This window comes from Mustelus asterias, chromosome 10 (genome assembly GCF_964213995.1).
Source record: "Mustelus asterias chromosome 10, sMusAst1.hap1.1, whole genome shotgun sequence".
Taxonomy (NCBI): Eukaryota; Metazoa; Chordata; class Chondrichthyes; order Carcharhiniformes; family Triakidae; genus Mustelus; species Mustelus asterias.
Genome location: NC_135810.1, coordinates 83330365 through 83346996, shown reverse-complemented (window position 1 = coordinate 83346996; position 16632 = coordinate 83330365). Strand labels below are relative to the sequence as shown.

The following is a 16632-nucleotide window of genomic DNA, read 5'->3' as shown; positions in this document are numbered from 1 at the left end:
AAGCAGCAGTTACAATTGGTCAAAATATTCTTTGAAAACATTGAATAAACAATAAGAATTGATTAGGATTTGTATAAAATTTAGTGATAATTATCAGCAGGAGTAAACAAATAGAATTAAGAACTCTTGAATAAATGTGCTATATTTAATTTCAAATAATGAGTCTTGTTGCTATTATTATATTATTTGAACTATAGGTGTAAGACACATCAGTTCTCTAACCGTCTAGCGAATCCATCAGACATCCAATACGGTGGCATTTTTGCTAAATTAGTGCCATCCTGCTTGACAGAGAAAAAGAAATGACTGAAGAAATGGCACAAACAAACTGGTAAGAGACAGATTTGGAATTTTAGACATTGAGTTAAAAATTAATGTTATAATGGCCCAGTTACATTTATTGACCTTCATAATCTTGAAAAAGTTGTTTGTTCCTCCTGGGTTTTGAATATCTTAACCCTCAAATTTTAAAAAAATGAGATGAATATAAACTGAACCAATCACTCAAACTTGATGGCTGGGCCCATGTTTGGCAGATATATTTTAATATAGACAAATATTATGTCATGTACTTGTGTAGGAGCAACTGAAAGCATGTGTACATCAATGCAGGAATTAATTTGCAAGGCCACTGCATGAGGGACAAGCATAGGGCTTCTAACAAATGAGTCATTAGAGGTTCAAGACCAATCAAGTTATTGTGAAAAGAGAAATGCTATACTTTATGGAAGGTTAGGGTGCATCAAGAATATTGTATCCGTTTTTGGTCCCATCATATGGAAGGAGATACTTTGATTTTTCAAATGGCCCCAGCTGTACAGCAAAGCATCCCATCTTTTCGAATATGCCAGATCCGACCTGGAATCTTATCATTCTCTGATCAGAAAACCAGCATAAAGAGAGCTTTCTTCTGACTTGTCTTCCTGCACTAGCACTTTAATCCTTAATCCTATTGTTGCTTTTCCCCAGCCTTTTAAAATTCGAAGTATGGAGACCCACAGTGTTTTTTCCTTTCCTCTACTTAGGATCTTTTCTCAATGTTCTTGATTAAACAAAATCTCGACTCATCGCCAATTTTATTTTTGTATGTCCTATCTATGTTGGGTGTTGTGGATTTTACACAAGAAGAAAAAGACAAAGTTTGCACACTCAAACTAACAATAATAGATTTATTCTAGGAGCTCTGGCCTGTACAGAGAACAAATTGATATTAAAACAGAAGCCTATGCAACACTCTAATGACATCACCATCAAATCATGTGATCAGCTCTTAAAGCCATTCTGCAACTACTTAAATATATAACAGCCACCATTTCTGCCTCAGTAAGGATGGGCTTCAGACTCTGCACATAGCACTGTGGAACAAAGGACAGTACAACATGCCTAGATCGCTCTGTATTTCTAAGGGCTCTGCCATTTTACTGTATACTTTCCTTCTGCAGTAGATCTTCCAAATCACATCACCTTGCATTTGTCCGGGTTAAATTCCATCTGCCATCTTTTGGCCCATGTCTCCAGCCAGTTTATATCCTGCTGTATCCTCTGACAATCCTCCTCACTATCCGCTACTCCCCCAATTTTTGTATCATCTGCAAATTTACTAATCAGACCACCTACATTTTCCTCCAAATCATTTATATATATTACAAATAACAGAGCCCCCAGCACTGACCTTTGTGGAACATGCTTGTCACAGACATACAGTTAGAAAAGTACTCTTCTACTGTTACTCTCTGCTTTTTATGCCCAAGCCAGTTTTGTATCCAACTTACCAGCTCACCTCAGATTCCATATGACTTCACCTTCTGTATCAGACTGTCATGAGGAACCTTATCGAAGACTTTGCTACAGTCCATGTGTACAACATCCGCTGCCCAGTGCTGGTCAATTGTTCTTGTCACTTCCTCAAAGAACTCAATCAAGTTTGCGAGACACCATCTCCCCTTCACATGCTGCCTATCGCTTATAAGCCTATTTTCTTCCAGGTGTGAGTACATCCTGTCCCTAAGAATCTTCTTCAATAATTTCCCCATCACTGATGTAAGGCTCACAGGTCTGTAATTTCCCAACTGTCTCTTCTGCCCTTCTTAAACAGAGGAACAATGTTAGCTACTTTCCAATCCACTGGTACCTTGCCTGTAGCTAAAGAGGATACAAAGATTTTGGCCAAGGCCTAAGCAATTTCTTCCCTAGCCTCTTTCAGTATTCTGGGATAGACCCTATCTGGCCCTGGGGACCTGTCCACCTTAATGCTTTTCAAAACCTCCAATACCTCCTCCCTTTTTATCTCAACATGTGCTAATGTCAACATCCTCCTTTCTACACTCACCATCCACCTTATCATTTGTGAATACTGATGCAAAGTACTTGTTAAGGACCTCATCCACCTCATCTGGCTCCACACACAAATTATCTTCACTGTCCTTGAGTAGACTACCCTTTCCTTAGCTACCCTCTTCCTCCTTATATATATTCATAAGAGACCTTGGTATTCTCCTTAATCCAGCCTGCCAAGGACATTTCATGGTCCCTTTTTGCCCTTCTAAGTCCCAGTTTAAGCTTTTTCCTGTTATCTTTGTATTCCTTGAGAGCCTTATCCATTTTCAATTTCCTGAAATTTACGTATTCCTTGTTATGGTTCAGGTCAGAAACTCCAAAGTATTTTATGGAACCTGCCTGGATCATAAATTTTGCATCTTGAATTTGGCTAGGATAAGCATGAAATGTTTCACTTCAGTTATGATTCAAATAACCCACTAAGGAGCTTTTGTCAAACAAAGTTTATTTAAAAATATAGTTAACGCATATAGTGTGAAAATTAGCAAGAACTTTTATCAATTACAAACAAAACAACCACTATAATGTATAACCCTTAACAAATATCTAATGTGTTCCAATCAAACCAATCCCATAGACAAAAGACCTTTTTCACAGGTTTAACACAGGAAAGACTAATGCTCACGTGGTACTAGATTTGAGTCCTTTGGATGATATCTGTGGGTCTCCTGACACTCAGAACAGTTTGAAGTCAGAACAACAGGGAGAGACTCTGGTCAAACCACCAACAGCAGATTCTCTCCTTCAGAAAAGCAAGACCTTCCTTTCAGCTAACCAGCAGAATTTCCAAACAAAACAGGGAGAAAGAGAAACGTCTCTTTCCAGATTGCTGTCCCTTCTAAGACACAACTCTAACTGCAGCCAAATAGTAAATGGAACCTTAAACTCACTGGAATGGGGAAAAAAAATGTCCAAAAGCACATGATCGTCCACTGACAATGCTGGATGATAAAACAACCTAGAGTTAAAATAAACAGGCTCCATTTAAGCTATTGAAGTAGCAATAAAAGGACCCTTTGTAGACAACTTGGCAGCAATGAAACCAAACTGAGAAAGGTCTACTGCAGAGAACAAGATTTAAAAAAAAACTTTCTTAATGGTACACTAACATCACAGCCTCCTTCTTCTTTTTCACTAAGCTCACAATCGTTCTTGTCATCCAGGGTTCCGAATCTTACCATCCTTATCCTTCATTTTTACGGGGACATACCTGTCCTGAATTGTTAACAACTGACTTTTAAAAGACTCCCACATATCGGATGTGGAAGTGATGCTAGATTCTCCATGCGCCTTGAGATTGACTGCTGCCTTTCTGGCGGGTTTCCTAATGCACCAAACACTTTGTTGTACATACCTATCAGCATTCTTCTGTTGGCTCATCTGAAGAGCTCATCTGTGTCCTCTGCAGTAGAACTCGTGTAACCTCATCCTGCCCATTTCCTCAAACAAAACGAAGAACAAAGAACAATACAGCACAGGAACAGGCCCTTCGGCCCTCCAAGCCCGCGCCACTCCCTGGTCCTCGCGGCATGTTCGCAACTATGCTCGCCTTGCCTCCTGTCCTGGTTGCGCAGTGTCTCACCACATGCAGATCTTGTCTTTGTACTCACTTCTAAATTACTCAGTATCTCAGCTGGTGGCTGCCAGTTTGAAATCTAGTGACTCTGCATCTTCATCATCTCTGTGTTCTTGCTGTTCTTCCACTGCCTGGTCTTGCACTTCTTGGTATTTGGAAGGTGAAATTTACAAGAGTAAGAATATGGTGCAGGAGGGAGTGCTGCATGTTTTACCCCATTTGCAGATGGTAAATCTGAGGAAAATCTGGGTTGACGGGAATATGAGATGTGAGAAGGCGTTTTAATTATAAGAATATAGCAATCTTCAATGATTTCAGACCCACTGCTGCCCAGTACCACCTCTTTCATGAGGTAAGAGCATGCGGCCGCAGCTGTCCTCTGCTTAGCTCCCACTGCCTCTGGTTTGTACCACTTCGTCCGGCAAAAGAGAGAAAAGGGTGTCAGTGAGTGTTATGCAATCTGTTTGATTGATGTGGTTGTCATGGAATAATAGCTGGCTGTATGCAGGCTGTGCGAGGTGGGTGTGAAGCTTATAGCAGTGCTGTGTGAGGGTGCAGTGGAGCATATGATTGTGAGGTATGAGTTCTGATTGATAGAAATTGTTGATAGGCAAGTGAATTGAGGGCGAGGGAGTGGTGAATTAACAGTGTTTGAAGCTAATGGTGTATTTAATAAGGTATGACACTTGAAGATGCATTCACTGAAATTGACCTACTCATGAGGTCATAATCTTGTGCACTGCAGCCAGGTTCTCGGGGCTTGTCTTCTGACATAGACCTGCATTACCTTCTGTGCACGTGCCAGGAGGGCCTCTTTGACACTCTGTGGATACAAGATATCCTGCATCCTTTCCACCTCCCCCACCAAGTCCTCCAGTGCAACGTCTAAAAAGTTTGAAGCCTACTCTCTCCCATGTTGCGCCACTTTTCAATGTTTCCCAGGTCAAATTATCTTGCTGCATTACTGCCAGCACTTGCTCCCGCTGTGATGTATCCCTTCTTTAAGAGGTGCAGGCTAGCTTTAAGTGGTACATTATAGACCCTCTGCTGATTCATCCAAACAATCAATTACATGGTTAGTGAAGCCTGGATGCTGAAATCGATAAACTGAACAGGTTGCATGAAATTGTCATGCTTACTGTATTGTAGTCAATCGTGCATTATGTTCCTCCCAGTGGGCCCTCAATGGTTAGGAAATATTACAGTAAATGCCATAGGCAACATTATATTTCAAGCAAAACTACCAGTCACAGTGAATCATCCAGTATAGTTGCTTTGACCTTTTCAAACCTTTTAAAACAGACTTCAATAGAAATTCTTCTCACCCGACACCATTGGATCCAACTCAATTTTCTCCCCTCTTCTGGTGTGAAAAATGTTGAGAAAGTTGGTTATAAGAACTCATGGAAGGTCATCAACATTTACTGTTTCACTCCCCATAATGCTACTTGACCTGCTGAATACTTCCAGCTATTTATTTTTTATTTTTGCAATTTTGTTGAGTTGGTTGGGGATAAACGCAGAGATCAGAATGTCTGACTTCTGAATTTCAGAAGTTTAGACTGCAAAGTCTTTGCAAATTGAAAGCAAACTGATGGTATTAATTACATGGCCTATAAGTGTAGTGCCTAATTTTCCCAGTGTCTTTTTACAGACACAATTAAATAATAAAATCTGTTTTTATTGGAATAAGCAGCAAATTATTACACTGGTGCACGCTTCTTGCCCTTCATTTCAAAGTCTTCCGAACTACATGTTACTTGAAAAATGGGCACCTCATGGTCAGACTTAATGCCAGTTCTTTTGAATGTGCTGGTGAGGTTAAGTTGAGGATAGGGAGGATCCTATCACAATCGTCAGCTTTTTTCTTTTAGTTTTTGCTTATAATATATTATGTATCGGATGGGAAGGTGGAAACAAGGATTTATGTTCCTTTTTTAACAAAACAATTGTGTTTTACATTTTACTATGCTGTCTAAAAATGAAAGAAAGCAAAACTTTCAACATATTTACAAAGTTTCTTGTGACCTTTATAATGTCTGAATGCACCTATTCTTGTCAGACTCAAGTCACTCAGTTTTCTATGCGGTCCTTTTCATTCCATTCAACAAAAGAGCTGCACCTATTTTACAGCTCTGAAACAAAAGAAAGCAAAGCATTTCCATCTGGTACACACCCAGCTACAGGAGATAATTACTTTGCTTAGGGGCCATTGGTGAGGCTACAATTCCAGCTGTCAAGTCTAGCTTTTCTTGTTTCAACAGGCTTCTGGTGCTTAACTTGATTTTTAAAATTATTTGTTCTTGGAATGTGAACATCACTGTCAAGGCCACCATTTATGAGAAGGTGTTTTTTTCCAGAGCAGTTTGAGACAATTGAGTGGCTTGGGAGGGCAGTTATTAACCAACCACATTGCTGTGAATCTGGAGTCACATGTAGGTAATTTTCTCCCCGAGAGGATGTTACTGAGCCAGATGGGTTTTTGCAACAGGGACTTTTAATTCCAGATTTTGTATTGAATTCATAGAAATCATAGAAACCCTACAGTGCAGGAAGAGGCCATTCGGCCCATCGAGTCTGCACCGACCACAATCCCACCCAGGCCCTACCCCATATCTCTACATATTTTACCCACTAATACCTCGAACCTACACATCTCAGGACACTAAGGGGCAATTTTAGCATGGCCAATCAACCTAACCCGCACATCTTTGGACTGTGGGAGGAAACCGGAGCACCCGGAGGAAACCCACGCAGACATGAGGAGAAAGTGCAAACTCCACACAGACAGTGACCCGAGCCGGGAATCGAACCCAGGTCCCTGGAGCTGTGAAGCAGCAGTGCTAACCACTGTGCTACCGTGCCGCCTGGCTTGGTGTGATTCAGAACCCAGGCCCACAGAGCATTACCCTGATTACTAGTCCAGTGATATTACTACTGCCATTATCTCCCCAGTGAGACTTGCATTTTGTTTCAAATTGATAACACTCTGTAAAACTGCAATGTGTGGTAATTGCCCAAGGGAAAGGACACCTGAGACAGAAAGCAAAGTGGGTTTGAACCTCACTTTAGGACTTGTGCACATCATATAAGCTGAAACCTCAGCCATAATTGAGGGAGTACTGCTTTGTTAGAGATGTCAAACAGTGGCTTGGGTGAATAGCTTGATTCACAGATCGGGGGGACGATTCTCCCATCCAGTTGCGCTGATCGAGTAGCGCTGACAGTAGCACTGATTGAGACATCAGCGGCGGCCTTTTCGCGGGATTCCCACTGAGCAGCCAGGCCTCCACACGTCTCTTAGCCAAAGTTTTTCAGCGTCAACCGATTCATGCTGAAAATCAGGGTGGCGGCGATCTGCATGCATTATCATGCCTTAGCATATGATTAGCGGGTCCGCGACTGAGTTCTTCTCTCCGCCCCCTCACCCCCCACCCCTCGCTAGTGTTTCCCCCCCCTCTCCAGCAAGACGTTACACTGGTGGGGTTTTCAGCTGCACGGTTGCTGCCAGCCCATCCACAACTCCCCGGGTTTGCTGATGCACCTCCACGAGCTTCAGCTGAATGAACCCTGAGGCCCGGCACCTGCTTGGAGCCAGCCAAATCCTCGCCTCTGGCAGACTTCCGCGTGCCCAAGCCTTCGGATGTGCATCAGCGGCTGTGATGTGCTCACCAGTAAATGACCCAGAAGCCTCAGCACTAACATGACCCACTGTCGTGATAGTCTCTGTGTTGGTGGATTGTGTGGTTGATGTCTGTGCCGAATCATTGGTACTGTCCTTGGAAGATTCATCTGGACCTCCAGAAGTGGAAGGAGGGAAAGGTTAGTGGAAGGAGAGAAAGCAGCCTGCATAGCATGGCACTTACTTCAAAGAAAGCCTTAGGAATAGGGTTCAGCTGATGCTCACTTGCATGCTGGATGCTGACCTGGCTGTCGTTGACCATTCTAGGTTTGTTTCCCCATCCCCTCCGCCAGATCCAGAGCATGCTGCTCAGAGACTGTCAGCAGGCGCAGCTTGGGAACACCCCCACCAGTTTTTTCTCTCTCACGGTGGTTATGTGCGTTTTTCTCCTGTGGGGACGAAGGCGATTGAAAGCATGATGTATGGAAGGGCATGGGGTGCAATATGTGTCAGGGTTGGGGAGCTCGTGTTGGCTGTTTCGAGGAAATGGATCCGCACTGAGGGGGTGCTGATTGGGGGTACCACAGGGGTTGGAGGCAGTACTGGGGTTGCCCTTGAGGTGTCTGGGGATGGTTTCACATTGTAAGCACAGCACATGTACTGGTTTCAGAATGGGATGCACACTCACCCTTGCTATCTGAAGAAGGTCGTTCATCTTCTTCTGGCACTGGTCTCTGGACTGACGTGCCAGTGTCCAGACATTTACAGCTGCAGCCACTGCACTTGCTGCGCAACCCCTTAGGTGTCGCAACCTCAGTGGGGTACAGCAGCTGACACTTCTCCTCTACTGCATCCACCCTCCCAAAACATGGGGCCGCTTCTCTTGGGTGCCATCTTCCTGGCATGACTGCCTGTGTGTCCATAATTGCAGCTTATATACAGTTCCTCCTTGTTAAGGTGCAGTCAGTTTGGGCCGTTAGTTAAATGTAATTGTGAATAATGTACAAGGGTCTCACTCAACGAGGGGGAATGCTCACAGGCAGGGGTTGTGCATGGCAGCAGTGAGGCCAGTGCTCTGTGTGTGAAGGGGGGGTGGAGATGGGGAGGACAGCATGTCCGGGTCAATGGGAATGGGGAGGCCAGCGATGTCCAAGGATGTCCGGGTCAGTGGGGGATGGGGAGGCCAGCGATGTCCGGGTCAGTGGGGGGTGGGGTGGCCAGCAATATTCTTGTAGGGGGAGTGGGGGGGTCAGAGGCCAGCAACGATCCTGTGGGGGGAAGAGGTGAGAGGTCAGCGATCAGGCCTGCAATGTCCGTGGGGGAGTGAGAGGTCAGTGATGTCAATGCTGGGAAGACTTGTTTAACGATCTCCCAGAGATGGGTGCATGCCGGGGACCTGCTCAGTGCACTGATTTCAGCCTCTTCAGCTGGAATAGGCCCCGCCCCTGGATTTTTCACGTGAATCTCGCTAGTGCAATCTGCTGTGCACAGAGTGGGAGAGATTCATTTTGAAAATCCTGCTGAAAAAATGTTGAAAATCATGCAACAAAATGTCCTTCTTTATCTTTCACAGGATGTGGATGTCGCTAGCTTGGCCAGTATTTGTTGTCCATCATAATTGTCCTTAAGACAGTGGTGGTGAGTCCCCTTCTTGAACTGCTGCAGTCCATGTTATGCAGGTATATCCACTGTGCTGTTCGAGAGAGAATTCGAGGATTTTGACCCAGTGACAGCGAAGGAATAGCAATCTAATTCCAAGTCAGGATTTGAGGCTTGGAGGGGAACTTGCAAGTGTTGGTGTTCCCAATTTGCAGGTGGTAGTGTTCCCATGCATCTGCTGGCCTTCTCTTTCTACATGGTAAAGGTCATGGATTTGGAAGGTGCTGTCAAAGGAGCCTTGGTGAGTTGCTGCAGTGCCTCTTAGAGATGGTATACACTGCTGCAACTGTGTTTCAGTGTTGGAGGGAATGAACGTTTAAGGTAGTAGACAGGTTACCAATAAAGTGGAATGCTGTGTCCTGGATAGTGTTGAGCTTCCTGAAGTGTTGTTGGAGCTGCACTCATCCAGGAAAGTGGAGAGTATTCCATCACACTCCTGACTTGTGCCTTGTAGATGGTGGACAGGCTTTAGAAAGTCAGGAGATGAATTATTCGCCTCAGAGTTCCGAGCATCTGACCTGTTCTTGTAGCCACAGTATTTATATAGCTGGCCCGGTTAAGTTTCTGATCCAATGGTAACCCCAAAGACATTGAAAGTGGGGTCTCAGTGATGGTAATGCCATTGAATGTCAAGGAGAGATGGTTAGATTCTCCCTTTTTGGGACGTTCATTGCCTGGCACTTTTGTGGAACAAATATTACTTGCCACCTATCAGCCCAAGCCTGAATGTTGTTCAGTTCTTGCTGTATGTGGACACGGACTGCTTGTCATACTGCTGCATTAAAAACTATCTTATTTTGAGGAGGGTTCACAAAGCAATAAATAGTAATTTTCTTCGAGCTGTTCATGCTCTGCCACTATAACTTAAGTACGAAAGAGAAACCTGTTAACATATGTAACCAGGTTTTCTGCCACAACCTTGGTAAAATTACCGCCACGTCAGGGAGCAGCAGCTCCAAGGAAATTTCCAGCCGGTGTTATTTTTTACCAGCCTTGAGTGAAGTGACCATCTAGGGTAGGATGTGTAGATATTATGGGTCATGTTGATATCAAAATGGAGGAGGCGTTGGGTGTCTTAAAAAGCATTAAAGCAGATAAATCCCCAGGGCCTAATGGGATCTACCCTAGAATACTAAGGGAGGCAAGGGTGGAAATTGTTGGGGCCTTGACAGAAATCTTTGTATCCTCATTGGCTGCAGGTGAAGTTCCAGAGGACTGGAGGATAGCCAATGTTGTTCCATTGTTTAAGAAGGGCAGCAGGGATAATCCAGGAAATTATAGGCCAGTGAGCTTTACATCAGTGGTAGAGAAATTATTGAAAAAGATTCTTAGGGACAGGATTTACTCACTTTTGGAAACAAATGGACTTATGAATGATAGACAGCATGGTATTGTGAACGGGAGGTCATGCCTCACTAACTTGATTGAGTTTTTCGAGGAAGTGACGAAGATGATAGATGAAGGAAAGGCAGTGGATGGTGTCTACATGGACTTCAGTAAAGCCTTTGACAAGGTACCTCATGGTAGACTGGTACGAAAGGTGAAGTCACATAGGATCAGAGGAGAGCTGACAAGTTGGATACAGAACTGGTTTGGCCATCGAAGACAGAGAGTAGCAGTAGAGGGGTGCTTTTCTGAATGTAAGGCTGTGACTAGCGGTGTTCCACAGAGATCAGTTCTGGGATATATATAAATGATTTGGAGGAAATGTAACTGGTCTGATTAGTAAGTTCGCAGATGACACAAAAATTAGTGGAGTTGCAGATAATGAAGAGAATTGTCAGAGGATACAACAAGATATAGACAGGTTGGAGACTTGAGCAGAGAAGTGGCAGATGGAGTTTAATCCGGACAAGTATGAGATAAAGCATTTTGGAAGGTCCAATGCACATAGGAATTATACAGTAAATAGTAGGATCCTTAGGAGTATTGACAGACAAAGCGATCTGGGCGTACATGTCTATCAAACACTGAAAGTGGCAACGCAGGTTGATTAAGTAGTCAAGAAGGCATATGGCATGCTTGGCTTCATCTATCGGGGCTTAAGTATAAAAATTGGCAGGTCATGCTGCAGCTGTACATAACCTTAGTTAGGTCTCATTTAGAATATTGTGTACAATTCTGGTCGCCACACAACCGGAAGGATGTGGATGCTTTGGAGAGGGTTCAGAAGAGGTTTACCATGATGTTGCCTGGTCTGGAGAGTATTAGCTATGAGGAAAGGTTGGATAAACTCGGTTTGTTCTCACTGGAAAGATGGAGGTTGAGGGGTGGCCTGATAGAGTTTACAAGATTGAGTGGCATGGACAGAGTGGATAGTCAGATGCTCTTTCCTAGGGTAGAAAAGTCAAGTCCTCAGGGACATAGGTTTAAGGTGCCTGGGGAAATGTTTAGAGGAGATGTGCGAGGCAAGTTTTTTACACAGAGGGTGGTGAATGTCTGGAACGCTCTGCCCGGGAAGGTGGTGGGAGCAGGTACGATAGCGGCATTTAAGGGGCAACTAGACAAATGCATGGATAGGATGGGAATGGAAGGATACATACTCAGTAAGTGCATATGGTTTTAGTTTAGGCAGGTATCATGATTGGCGCAGGCTTGGAGGGCCGAAGGTCCTGTTCCTGTGCTGTACTTTTCTTTGTTCTGAAGTGACATTGAGCACTGTACACCGCGAGAGCTGGGTAGTGGGGTCTTCTGCAAGGATGTCCTCCTGCCCTTCCTGCTGACCCCGAGCACCCTGCTCCTGCACCTCTGCTCTAAAGTGATGCCTGCAACCACCTGGCCTGCTCTCTCTTTGTCCCCTGCCCCCCTCCTCCTTATAGGAGGTACTTCCTGCTGAGTACACTATACCTATCTGCAGAGATGCAAATGGCGCTCATCGTGCACAGAGGTTGCCAGAGAGACCCAAATCTCTCTCAGAGGACAGCAATGTCCTGAAACCCCTAGATATCGTGAACGCTCCACAGAATGCAGGGAAAACATTGAAAATGCTCAAAACCAAATCCTCACCTCACACCCCAAAACTTCCAACTCTTCAGCCTACTTTTGCTCTAACCCCCTTTTATTCCACCCTTAGATGAGAAAACTGCAAAAGCAGATTGGCCACCTGCCTGTGTTGCCCATGCGACAACCTAAAAATCACACAGGCAATGTAATATTGTGGTCAATTGGAGAGATGATCGAAATATTGCACGATTGTGAGATGATGTCAGAACGTGTGCCCGACATCATCACGTGCTATTTCACATGTGCCCGCTGTCAATCAAGTAATTTTTTCTGTGGAACACAGCTGTTTCAATAGACTCTCAAGACAGCTCTTACTCTGTGGTCTATTCTACCTATTGCACAATGTTAATTTACACAAGGTAAAGAAGTGTCACATGCTTGTAGTTTCTGCTATTGATTCTTTAAAGGATGATTGACACTTTTTAAGGGCTGTAGTAAAAGGTTTTTTTTAAAGAAAGTAAAACGTTATGAATAAATGACTTTAAGACTAAATTGGGTGGAGGGGCATATGTTGGCTTAGATGGTATGGGGCGAAGGGAGTGGGTGGAGAGGCATGGATTAGCAAGGATGGAGTATGGAGAGTGTGTGGGTTGGGGAGGGGTGAGGGCTGGAGTGCTGTTCTTTGAAAATAGAATTGCACATTTGCCTTTCTGAAGCTGCTTCCTTCAATGATCAAAAAGAAAATGCATTGTGTAAATTTTGATAAGGTGTTTCAAATTTGCTCTGTGGGAATTGAGCTAATCTCTGCTCAGTCATGGATTAACTTGTTACATTTTCTAACTTCTTTTTAAGCATTGATGTGCTAGATGCCAGCAGCGAGGAAGAACAGAGCTATGCAGACAGCAGCAGCCCTGTCAGTGAGATGTTTAAATTTGTAACTGAGGAGCAGCAAGAAATTTTGGAATTGTTAGAGAATTCAGCAAAAATCATACAAAGAGCATGGAGAAGACATGTTGTAAGTTTAACTTTATGATAAATACCAATGTATGGTAGGAAATGCAGTAAACACAAGATTGCTGAGCAATTTTAATCTATGCTTCCATTTGTATTACCCCACTGCTTTAACTAATAAATACCGAGTCATTTTTTTTGTTTTACAATAGTGACTAAATTTCAAAAGTACTTCGAAGTTTTAAGCAAAGTGGGACTTCTTGAGGGTCTGAAAATTGATGTATATAATAGAATAACTTTAAAAAGTTCTTTGGTAAATTCTAAATATGAAAATATATTAATTTTAAAAATGTATATATTTTTGATAAATCAATTCCCTTCATTATATTTACTATTTTAGAGGATGTTGTATTTTGTTGGAGCATTGAATACCTCAAAATTTGGAAAAGCTGAAAACATTCAAGCCATGGATAAACAGTATTAAGATCCGTAACAGAAACATATGCGTCTGAGTATGCAGTTGAATAACTTCCATAGGTGTGGGTGGATGACCGCGGTCCCGCCCTCTCATGTTTTTTTGATGGTAAAATTGATTTTAAAACAGGTTGGACTAATGTTTACCAACAAAACATTTGGCTAACGTGAGATCTGCCAATGTACTCTCGCCCCACAAAATATGCCAGCAAATAAAATAAATATGAGAGTAATGATATTCAAATGGTGTGGTTAAATGTTTTGGGAGAGTTATTTTGGTTGTCAGCCATTTTCACAGTCTTGTAACCAGATCCTTAAATAAATAATTAGTCATATCTCCTTAAATTGAAGGCAGAAAATTGTTCTTTTTGGCATGTGATTCACAACAGCCATTGGTCATGGTAAGATAGAGATGTTTGGGTTTGAAATGCAAGCTTTACTACATGTCCTATCTGATTTTCTGTAGTCATGTGGTCTCTGCTATGAGAATACAGGGCTGGGGGAGCCATCTTACACTCAGTAAGATAAAGACATTACACTCGTAACATGGTGTCAGAAGTGGAACTGAGTTTTGAAAGCACAGCTACTAAAAAAAAAACACAAAAATGTTTAGAGCTGCTAGAAGCAGCTGAGAAAAGCTACTGACAAGGTGAAGGCTGCAAGAAAATCAACGGCCGGCATCAAAAAGGCCGTAAGTTTGCCTCTTCCAGCTCCTGTCAAAGCGAAACAAAACTGGCAGTTTTTCTATATGCAGTGGCAAATCTATGAGATTCAAACAGATTTAATTAACAAGCCAGAGCTAATAAAAGTAGCAACATTTTAACACTGCTTGGGAGAGACTGCTACAAATTGAAGAGGAGAAAAATCAGACAACAGGGATTTTGAAAGCCTTGAAGGCATATTTTGAACACAAGTGAATCTGACTTATGAATGCTATTGGGTGAGGCACCATAACAGTGAGAATTGGTACAGGTCTCCACGAGCGCAGACCTGGCGAGCTTGTTACAGTAGGGAGGGATGGTACTCAGAGGCCATTGAAGCCTTCTAGCTGGTTGGGGGCATGGCTGGGCAGTGCCCATCAGGCAGTACCCAACTGGTGGTGCCCCACCAGGCACCATTGCAGTGCCCACCATGCGCCCCAGCAATGGCCACCAGTGGGAGAAACATGCCGCCAATGAAAGGGGCATGTCCTGACATCTCTGGGGTGTGGGAAGGGGTCTCCTAGTGCACTTTGGGATCGATGCGCCATTGCAAAATGGCACCCGAGCTCTCTGCAGCCAGCTCACTGGCGTGTTTAGGCCCCGCCCCACTCAGTATCGGCGCAAAACTCACCACTCTCCATGAGTGTGGGATGATTGTGGTCCAGAGAGCGCTTGAGAGACTGGAGTGGTTCACTGCATTGTTCTCGCCGTTATGACACTTAGATTCTTGAGGGAAAATTCTGCCCAAGATTCTCTTAGAACAAACAAAGAACAAAGAAAATTACAGCACAGCAACAGGCTCTTCGGCCCTCCAAGCCTGCACCGACCATGCTACCCGACTTAACTAAGACCCCCTGCCCTTCCGGCGACCATATCCCTCTATTCCCATCCTATTCATGTATTCGTCAAGACGCCCCTTAAAAGTCACTACTGTATCCGCTTCCACTACCTCTCCCGGCAACGAATTTCAGGCATCCACCACCCTCTGTGTAAAAAAATCTACCTTGTACATCGCCTTTAAACCTTACCCCTCACACCTTAAACCCGTTCCCCCAAGTAATTGACTCTTCCACCCTGGGAAAAAGCTTCTGTCTATCCACTCTGTCCATGCCTCTCATAACTTTGTAGGCTTCTATCAGGTCTCCCCTCAACCTCCGTCATTCCAGTGAGAACAAACCAAGTTTCTCCAACCTCTCCTAATGGCTAATGCCCTCCATACGAGGCAACATCCTGGTAAATCTTTTCTGCACCCTCTCCAAAGCCTCCACATCCTTCTGGTAGTGTGGCGACCAGAATTGAACACTATATTCCAAGTGCGGCCTAACTAAGGTTCTATAAAGCTGCAACATGACTTGCCAATTGCCCCAGTCGATGAAGGCAAGCATGCCGTATGCCTTCTTGACTACCTTCTCCACCTGCATTGCCACTTTCAGTGACCTGTGTACCTGTACATCCAGATCCCTCTGCCTATCAATACTCTTCAGGGTTCTGCCATTTACTGTATATTTCCTATCTGTATTAGACCTTCCAAAATGCATTACCTCACATTTGTTCGCATTAAACTCTATCTGCCATCTCTCTGCCCAAGTCTCCAACTGACATATCCTGCTGTATCCTCTGATGGTCCTCATCACTATCCGCAAATCCACCAACCTTTGTGTCGTCCACAAACTTACTAATCAAACCAGTTACATTTTCCTTCAAATCATTTATATATATATATTTATATTACTAACAGCAGAGGTCCCAGCACTGATCCCCGAGGAACACCACTTGTCACAGTCCTCCATTCAGAAACGCACCCTTCCACTGCTACCCTCTGTCTTCTTTGACCGAGTAAGAAGTCTCACAACACCAGGTTAAAGTCCAACAGGTTTATTAGGTAGCAAAAGCCACTAGCTTTCGGAGCGCTTGCTACTCCTTCGTCAGGTAAGTGGGAGTTGTGTTCACAAACAGGGCACATAAAGACACAAATTCAATTTACAAAATAATGGTTGGAATGCGAGTCTTTACAGGTAATCAAGTCTCAAAGGTACAAACAATGTGAGTGGAGAGAGCGTTAAGCACAGGTTAAACTCCCACTTACACACAACTCCCACTTACCTGACGAAGGAGCAGCAAGCGCTCCGAAAGCTAGTGTGGTATGTGCAGAAGGATGTAAAAAGTCAACTAGAGCATATGTACGGTGGAACAAACCAGTTGTTACATTAGGCTGATAGATATTCCAGACTGAAAGAGCAGAAAAACTACAGACGAAGGGCAGGATGCAAATACTGTAGAGGTCACAGGTGAGGTCCCAGAGGATTGGAGGATAGCCAATGTGGTCCCGTTATTTAAGAAGGGTAGGAAGGATAACCCGGGTAATTATA

General features: G+C 43.7%; 1 protein-coding gene across 1 annotated transcript in view; it reads left to right on the top strand.

Moving 5' to 3' along the window:
- The first annotated feature begins 302 nt into the window (after window positions 1–302).
- c10h11orf65 (chromosome 10 C11orf65 homolog) overlaps window positions 303–16632 on the top strand; it is a 55178-nt gene continuing 38848 nt past the window's right edge. The window contains exons 1-2 of the mRNA XM_078222831.1: window positions 303–331; window positions 12990–13152. Coding sequence (XP_078078957.1) covers window positions 303–331; window positions 12990–13152 — 192 coding nt within the window. The remainder of the gene's footprint in view (window positions 332–12989; window positions 13153–16632) is intronic.